The following is a 9475-nucleotide window of genomic DNA, read 5'->3' as shown; positions in this document are numbered from 1 at the left end:
GCTGAACTGGCTTTGCAAGGTAACTTTTCTGTCTCCTCTTAGAAATATTTTAATGTACGGAACAAATGTCACTGTCCTATTTGAGTTGTTTTTAAAGTGTGTGTTTTCTACATCTTTTTTAACCTTTTTTCCTAAGGTTTCCTATGCACGACCAAGTTCAGTTTCTATCAGAAATGCGAATTTGTATGTTAGTGGACTTCCAAAAACAATGGCTCAGAAGGAACTGGAACAGCTCTTTTCCCAGTATGGGCGCATTATTACTTCTCGAATTCTGTTTGACCAAGACACTGGTAAGTAGGCAGTTTTTCATGGCCTCTCATTTTTGAACTAGCAGTTTTAAGAAATATTTCATCTTTCAGTACAATAGTCTTGTCTCTGTAATATCTAAAAGGCATCCATAGACCAGAAAATGCATTTTTCTCTTGGAATTGTATGCATGGACAAAAATAGACTGTGGAATGTACTGAAGCAGTTTGAGTCATTTCCACCCTGAAGGTGCAGCTTGATGACTTGTAATGAATTTACAGCTGCTGTAATTTTACTTGCCAAGCTGCTGCATGAAAATAGTCTCTGAGCACCTTACAAAATGCTATTAAACTTCTTCTAAAAATAAATTTTTATGCAGAAATGCACAGCTGGTTCTCTGAGGCTAGGATTACAGAAGACCCAGACAGGTAATTTCTGTTAAGACTGTTTTCAAGGTTGCCTCATTAACTTTGGGTATACACAGGAACTTTGGAGTTCCTCAGGAGCAGATAATTTCTGTGATTAACCATGTCTTGAAGTACTAAGCTGTAGCAGGTTGTTTGCATTGTTGCAGTATGTGTCTCAACTGGGGAGTGGGTGTCAGTGACAATCTGTAGCTACTCTTCAGACTCAGACAGTAATGGATGTGTTTTTGCTGTCTCAAATGGCCTATCTTGAGGAGCTTTCTAATTTGCTGCTGCCTCACCTGCTGTGAGGTCTGTTCCAAAAATAAGCAATTGAATGAAATGCCAAGTACATAACAAATATTGAGTGTACAAAGCAGCATGCAAAGAACGCTAAGGTTGCAGGGCAGAAGAATACATTTACTTGCATAATTGTTCACTGAATAATAAGGTAGGTTGGATCTTTTTTATAGCTGTACCTTTTCAAAGTTGCGTGTCATCATAGGTGACAGACAGCTTTCAGCTGTACAAGGTCATAAAGTTTTCAAGTTGTCCTACTTTGAAAGGGTTGTGCATGCCAGTTCGACTCTCAGCTGACCTGTAGAGGAACTTGTATGTACTCCTTTGCAATTTCACTATGTTAGAATAAATTGCAATACTGACATAAGACAGAGTGTTTTAATAGTGTGAAATGTTGTGAGTGTAGAGAGGCATCGAAAGGAAAGTTAAATGCCAAATACTGACTTGTAGAAGCAAGTCAGATTTGAGCGTCAGATTTTCAATCTTTGTGTGATAAATAGCTGTTTACAGTGTATTTCTGTATATTCGTTCATAGAAATAGGTGGTATTTGGCAAATGGGTCATTAAGTAAATCTAATTAAATTTGTAATGTGCATTGTAATTCAAAGTATGCATAAATCTTGGTATTCATACAGTAGCTTTCCGGCACAGGCTCTTTTTCAGGTTTAAGCTGTCTTCTCTCCTTCTTAGTAATTTGGAAGCAATAGGCTCAAAATGGTATGATTAATAAGGTTGTGACACAAACTGACAGATAGAAAATGCAAAGTCGTAGCTGTGACATTTGTCTCTTTAAAGCTTTCTTATGCCTTCTCATTGTCACTTTGATGGTTTAAATCATTACTGTTTATGAACAGAATACATTTCTTGTCATTAATGTCTTCCTCAAGTGAGTACAAGCGTATAACGTCTGTTTATTCATGAACTAAAATTTAAAGGGCCTTTAAAAGGCTTTAAGAGTATTACAACAAAACATTCAACTAACTAATGTTGGCTGTTAGTAGCTATAACGTGAATTGATCCAAATATCAACACCTCAGTGTGTTTGTGTCTCTAAGACACTAAAATTTTTTGATATGTGATGTCCCTAAGACCTTCCGTAAACACTTTCTGATCCCCTTGCATGTTGTCTTTGACTTTCCTATATCAAGAAAAATTTCCCTCAAAAATAACACCTAGTGTGGTGTATAGTGCTACACTGGAACTTCATCTTACTTAGTGGTATCCGTAGACTGTTAAAATATCGTCACAGCTCCCATTACTGCAGTGCAGAACCTGCGCATCATCCACTCAGTATATTTGCTCCAAAGGGAGTTTCAAAGAGTACTGTAGGAGAATGTAAGCCATTTTTGCTGCTAGAGAGTAGGTAACTAACCTATTTACAGAATTTCTGTGAATTTAGGTACTGCAGAGTTGCATGAACTGACCAGAAGTTACAGTGCAGCTGGTTTTGGGTTTGTCTCCACTCAAAAATTGCTTTTGTTTCAGAATTCCTATCTAGCTCACTATGTTTAAGTTGTTTCCACTCCATTCTTTCAACCTTCCAATATTTTTATACAAATGTCTTACATCAGTTACAGTAAAAATAAAGAGTAAAGTAACTGTAGAAAATTTTCACTGTGAGCAAAATCTTACTTCTGTTAAGCTCAGATTTAGCATGTGTTCACAGCAATTGACCATTGACATAACAATTGACTATGAAAATAAAATGTTAACGTTTAGTTAATTATTATATGCTTCCTTCACTCTGTGCAGGGCTATCAAGGGGCGTGGGGTTTATCCGGTTTGACAAGCGAATTGAAGCAGAAGAAGCTATCAAGGGCTTGAATGGCCAGAAACCTGCAGGTGCCACAGGGCCCATCACTGTAAAGTTTGCTAACAATCCAAGCCAAAAAAGCAGTCAGGCCATTCTTTCCCAGCTGTACCATTCTCCAAACAGGAGGTATCCAGCGCCTCTAGCTCAGCAGGCTCATCGTTTTCGGTAAGTTGAATACATGTGTACAACTGTGCTGGAACTTGGATGTTCCCACGGACTTGTTTGTTTGCCTCCATTCTTGCACTTGCCTGTTTGTCTGATTTTTGTGTGTGAAGGAAACACAGGAATGTTGAACTTTAGCTATTCTCCTAGCTAAAAACAAAAATGCATGCCATCCTATGGATAGCGTTTCAATGTCTAATAAACTTCCTTTGTTAAACCAAGATGATATCTTTTTCTACTCAGTCACTATTTTTTTTTTCAAAGATTAGTTTTCATTTTCTTGATTATTTTTGATTAATACACAAGTTGATTCAGTTAACATTGACCTTAGGCATATAGCTATACAGCATGCTACTGCTAGCCTCCTCTTCCACACCCACTGCTTTTCCTCCCCATTCTGGCTTTCAGGTTTAACTTTGTCAGTGGTCTTAAGTCCTCCATGCTACACTTTGTCTTTTCTTCTTACAAACTTTAGTAATGAAGATTATTCAAATATTTTTGCAACTGCAGCCATACAGTTCCCTGTGGTATTTAGTGTATTGAAAAGGGCAGATGATAAGAACAAAGCGAAACAAATACTGTATTATCTGCATTCATGAGTACCTTGGATTTTTTTCAGTGACTTTCATTTCTTCCTGAAATACCCCTCTGCCCCTGAATGATGTAACTAATGTGTTACAGTAATATGCTCAAGCAGCTTCTGTTTTATTTTTAAAGAAATAAAATCACCTGGCACTTTGATTCAAAGAGAATGTACTAAATTTCAAAAGCTCTGCATTGGCTGCCCTCGCTCTTGGGCGAAATATTCAAGAGTCCATGGACTGAACTTTTGTCAGAACTTCTGAACTCTTATTTTCTTCAGCTTTTCAGCATTATATTCTGCAAGTGTCTTACAGGTGTAAAGGTCATCAGTAGAGTAAGCTTTCTGTCCTAAAGGAGGGGGATAGTCAGTTTAATTTATTTGGTGGATTTTCGTAGCATTTCTTAGGGAATAAAAGGGTTAATTTGTAACAGTGTGCTAAATATTGTGTAAAAATAGACTTGCCTTTGTTCCATAGGCAGAGTATCGAGGCAGAAGTTGCATTTGCAGGATGGACCCAAATGCGTTGTATGAAATAAGATCGCAGGAATCTGTGTTGCAGCATTCAGCATATTCTGGCAACTCTTGGTCTGCTGACTTGTAAAGTCCTTCTGACTGCTCTTGTTCCCAGATGCTCATCTGTCTTTAGTTTCACACAGATGATGGTTGGCATAGTATCTGTATTTAACCGATACTACAGGCTTCAGAGCTTTTTCTTTGGATAAGACCTGTTTCTTTGCCAGTTAATAATTTCAGAAGACTACCCCGGTCCTGCAGCTTTAGCTTTGAACCTTAACTTTATTTGACTTGTGGAGATTTGAGAATATCCATTTAAATTTCACTGGAAAGTTGGTCTTTTCTGAGATACTGTGTAAAGTAATGCTTGAAACCACCTTAAGAGACACTGATTTGCCCAACTTAAAAATGTAATGATAACAAAAATGTTGAGTTTAGGTACCAAAGTCTGTAGTAAACTGGAAGAGGGTAAAATGTTTCTTTATTGATGTAAAAGGAAGAAAAGGTTTAACGGACTGGTCTGAGATTGCCGACAAAATTAGATTTTAAAAATTATTTTTGACAATTTTTTTGTAGTATTTTTGGTGAAGGCTGTCAGGCTTATGTTTCTACACTAAGAGAGACAGTCTTGTTAAATTTAAGATTTTTAATAAATTGAAAGGGAAATTATTTTGTGCTTTTTAGGGCTTTGCATTATTGCAGCATTCTAGATCTGGCACTGACTACATAGTGCAGAGGGCACCAGTGCTTCAGATCTTTCATGTGTGACATGTGCAAGAAATCTTAGCTCTTGATCTTTCAGGCAGGATCGCCTGATGCAGTTACTCATCTCTGTTAACACCTGACAGAGGCCTGAAAATAGTCAGCATAAACTTTAATAGTAAAAGCAACAGGATCACAGGAACAATGCTTCTTTTTCTTACCAGGAGAAAACTTGAGCTAGACTTTAAAAAGCAGCTCTGTATAATTGCTTCTCAGTTTCTATGGATGTGTAACTTACAGCATCTTTAAAAACTGTCAGGTGAAAATCCCTGAGAACCTTTCCAGAGTATTTTCAAGTCTTCCAGGCAACCGGTGATAAATTTTACCATGGTATCATTATTGTACAAAGTCCTTAGCTGGCTGCTCTACATGAAGGACCTGTAAGTGATGCTGTTTCTAGAAATCTTCATCTTCCTCTTCAACCCCAAATGTCAGTGAAGCTGATTCCAATGGGATGAGGTTTAACAAGGCCAAGTGCTGGTCCTGCACTTTGGCCATAACAATCCCATGCAGCTCTACAGGCTGGGGACAGAGTGGCTGGAGAGCAGCCAGGCAGAAAGGGACCTGGGAGTTTGGATAGACAGAAAGCTGAACATGAGGCAGCAGTGTGCTCAGGTGGCCAAGAAGGCCAATGGCATCCTGGTCTGGGTCAGGAACAGCATGGTCAGCAGGACCAGGGAGGTGATTCTGCCCCCTGTACTCGATGCTGGTGAGTACTGCCACACCTTGAGTACTGTGTACAGTTCTGGGCCCCTCAGTTCAGGAAGGATATTGAGGTGTTGGAATGGGTCCAGAAAAGAGCAACAAGTCTGGTGAAGGGACTCAGCACAAGTGCCATGAGGAGAGGCTGAGGGAGCTGGGATTGTTTATCCTGGAGAAGAGAAGGCTCAGGGGAGACCTTATCACCCTCTACCACTCCCTGAAAGGAGTTTGTAGTCAGGTGGGGATTGGTCTCTTCTCCCGGGCAATCAGCAGTGGGACAAGAGGGCATAGACTGAAGTTCTGCCAGAGGAGGTTTAGGTTGGATATTAGCAAGAGAATTTTTACAGAGAGAGTAGTCAGGCATGGGAATGGGCTGCCTGGGGAGGTGGAGGTGGTGGATTTGCCATCCCTGGACGTTTTCAAGATGAGAATTAGTGCCATGGTCTGATAATGACAGTAGGGTTGGACTCGCTCCTTGAGGTCTCTTCCAGCCCAGTTGATTCTGTGATTCTGTGATCTCTGTCATCCATTCTAAGTCTACTGATGGTAGTCAAGCATTTTGAATTTTTTTCTTTTCTGCTCTTTTAGTTATTCAATGGCTTATTTTCTTGGCAGTGTATTCTGCAAGCCTGGCTCACTGCAGAATCCTAATGTTCTGTAGTTTGAGAACTGAATCAAATGTACCTTTTCTATGTAACCTCGTTTTGTGGAGTCCTGAAAAGAACCTATAATATGGCCTTTCTGCCTTTAAGGGAGTCCAGAGTTCCTCCCAATTTAGTATCAGCAGCAAACTTTCTTAGTATATATTTGAGTCCTCCATCAAAATAATTTATGACGATGTTGAAGACCATTGGGCCAACATGGAGTTCTTAAGGACCCCACGAGTGGCCAGTCATCAGCCTGATGCAACCCCATTCATTATAAGCCTTTGTGCCGGAACCCTGTGAGCCAGTTGCTCACCCATCATGTGATGTATTTATCTAGCTATGTGCTAGACATCTTGTCCAAAAGCATCCTGGGAGAGACAGAATCAAAAGCTTTACTGAAATCCAAAAAGATTACATCAACTGGTCAACTAGATGGATTGTCATAAAAGGAAATTAAGTTTGACATGCAGGACTTTCCCCTTATGAAACTGTGCTGTCTGTGACCAATGATTGTATTGTCCTTCAGGTGTTTTTCAATTCTTTACAGAATAATCTTTGCCATAATTTTAGCAGGCACTGAGATTGATAGGCCTGTAGTTTCCAGTGTCAGTATTCGTGAAATCTGGGACAATATTAACTAGCTTCCAGTCAGCTGGGACCTGTCCAGATTCCCAAGTCCATGCAAAAATCATTGCGAGAGGCCTTGCGATGACATCAGCCAGCTCTTTGAGTAATCTTGGATTAATCCCATCAGGCCCTGTAGACTTAGAGTGATCCTACTGGAGCAGCAGATCCTGCAGAAGTTCAGGGTGAACTGGGAGTTTATCATCACAGCCATGGTCCTGCAGCTCAGGCTCAGGGGACCTTCTTTAGCCCATAATCAGCACTGAAGACAGAGGCAAAGAAGGCATGAAACCTCTCTGCCTTGTCTGTGTCCCTGTTCGTGAGGTGACCATCCTGATCAAGTAGTGGCCCAGTGTTATTTTCGGACTGCCCTTTTGATTGACATATTTTAAAAAGCTTTTTTGTTGTCCCTCCACAGCATTGGCCAGCTTCAACTCCAGCTGAGCTTTGACTGCACCAGTTTTCTCCCTACAGTGGCAAGCTGCGTCTCTGTATTCCTCCCATGTCACCCAACTTTGCTGTCACTGGACATACACTTGTTTTTTTTGCCTTAGTTCCAAAAGCCCTGCTCAGACAAGCTGGCCTTCTGCCTCACCTGCTTGACTTCGAACATTTCGGAATTGCCAAAAAGAGTAGGAAAACAGAAATCTTTTTTGCAGTTCGTGTTGCGACATTTGTTACCACTTCAAAATACTTCATCTGTCTTGGTAGTCTGTCAGCAAACTGTCAGAGCCTCAATAAAGCTCTTCATCTAAACCAAGTCCATAATATGAAAGATTTCACTGATATGGTCACTGACTGTAACTTTATGCTAACAGTATTTGACTTGGGGTAAATTTGTGGTAGTGGATCACTGTATGAAATGAGTATTTTATGGTGTGGTTACTACACAAGAACATCTATTATGTATTGAATAATGTAATAAGGTGCCACAGCTCTTTCAGTGGTGGTACTTTAACATTGCATGGGATGCACTGTTGGTTTCATTTTTTGTAATCATGAGTGGAGTCTTTGATCATCTTGGTTATTGATAGGTGGCTCACATTAATTTGTGGTTGTGAAACAAGTGAAAATTTGAAAGAGAAGCAGGAAACTAAAAAATACTGAGAGACGGGGGGAAAAAAATCTGTAGGCTAATACCTGAGCTTTTTGTAATATGATTACTGGGAATGGCACAGTGATATACTGAATCTTAGAGTGGAAAAGTCTGAAGGCTGAACGCGTTGCTCTGTTTTTTAGGTTGGACAATCTGCTCAACATGGCTTATGGTGTAAAGAGGTAATAATAAAGGACTGTTTCTTTGGCAATAGCTAGATTATATTGAAGTTTTCAGCATGCTCTTGCTTTTCATGAAGACTTACGTTGTATTTCTGCGTATTTAGACTTCCAACTAAGTGTCTGCATTTTGATTCATTGCACATGAAATAGACAAACCTTTTGTGGGAGTTTGATGGAATTGCTCTTTCAAACGATTCGGTGTTCCTCCCTGGATTTATAGCATGCTTTTCTTTTGGTTTTCTATGTTACATCATTTCAGAGATACTTTTCACTGTTAACCCTACTTGTGTATAATTTTTTACATAATATTTGTGCAGTTTGGAGACAAAAAAATATTTGTGATGTTACCTTATTAGTCTGAGGTATGTGTTCATTCTGTGAAAAGCTTTATCATTTTCTTACTTATTTTGACATTTCTTTGCTGGGATTTTGTGTTAACAGCTACCTTATGATTCTGTTTTGTTTTCCCTCATTCTTTAGTAGGTTTCCTCCAATGAACATTGATGGAATGACCAGTTTGGCTGGAATTAATATCCCTGGACGTGTAGGAACCGGATGGTGCATTTTCGTGTACAACTTGGGCCCTGATACTGATGAAAGTATACTCTGGCAAATGTTTGGACCCTTTGGAGCAGTAACCAATGTGAAAGTCATCCGTGACTTCAACACCAACAAGTGCAAAGGTTTTGGATTTGTGACCATGACAAACTATGATGAGGCAGTTATGGCAATAGCCAGTCTGAATGGATACCTCCTTGGTGACAGAGTGTTGCAGGTCTCCTTCAAAACAAACAAAACGCACAAAGCCTAACATGTTATTCTCAGTGCATTAATACATGAAAACTATACAACAAAGGCAATTTACAAGAAGCATTATGCATTAGTAAATGCCTTTGTTGTATGCCCGTGTGGAAATGGGGATAAAATGACTACTTAGCATCCTAAGAATGTGAGAGATTTTTTTATTGTTGATATTTGAATTAGAACTTCCTAAATGTCTTTTGTGTTTGAATTTTGACAAGAGGTACAGGGTTTTTACCTGTTGCAATGCATATGCTATTGCCTTCTTTGAAGAAGGTGGACCTTCTGAAATATTTCAGTTAAAGGAAGTTTTTTTCTTTTTACATGACTGCCTTTAACATATGAGTAAATTCTGAGGCTTTGTCATGCGTTAAGTTGGGGTTTTGTAAGTTCTTTGGTTTGCCTTGTATTTAATTTACATTTTGATGCATTGTTGTTTTGGTTTCTTGTTCAAGAAAAGTATTTGAAGTTTACATTTTATTTGTAAAGGTATAAGCAGTATTTTGTAATTATCATTTGGGTTGGGGAATGGGAGCACATTATCAAAGCTTATAGTAAGAATACTGGAGAACTTTTCATAAAGCAGTACCTTGCCAAAGAGATAAGAGCCTCTTTGATGTGGGTTTTAAAAGCATATATT

At 39.2% G+C, this 9475-nt stretch overlaps 1 protein-coding gene across 2 annotated transcripts in view; it reads left to right on the top strand.

Moving 5' to 3' along the window:
- LOC103798162 (ELAV-like protein 2) overlaps nt 1–9199 on the top strand; it is a 40526-nt gene extending 31327 nt beyond the window's left edge. Inside the window, exons 4-7 of one of the 2 annotated variants that reach the window (XM_009070411.1) lie at nt 137–290; nt 2703–2928; nt 7996–8034; nt 8518–9199. In XM_009070411.1, the coding sequence (XP_009068659.1) occupies nt 137–290; nt 2703–2928; nt 7996–8034; nt 8518–8845 (747 nt within the window). In that variant the 3' untranslated portion in view covers nt 8846–9199. The remainder of the gene's footprint in view (nt 1–136; nt 291–2702; nt 2929–7995; nt 8035–8517) is intronic. The other variant, XM_009070410.1, reaches the window with a different exon arrangement.
- Nucleotides 9200–9475: the final 276 nt, after the last annotated feature.

The sequence above is a fragment of the Acanthisitta chloris genome, unplaced genomic scaffold, assembly GCF_000695815.1.
Source record: "Acanthisitta chloris isolate BGI_N310 unplaced genomic scaffold, ASM69581v1 scaffold2892, whole genome shotgun sequence".
Taxonomy (NCBI): domain Eukaryota; kingdom Metazoa; phylum Chordata; class Aves; order Passeriformes; family Acanthisittidae; genus Acanthisitta; species Acanthisitta chloris.
The sequence above is the reverse complement of the archived record's forward strand: the minus strand, read 5'-3'. Positions and strand labels throughout refer to the sequence as shown.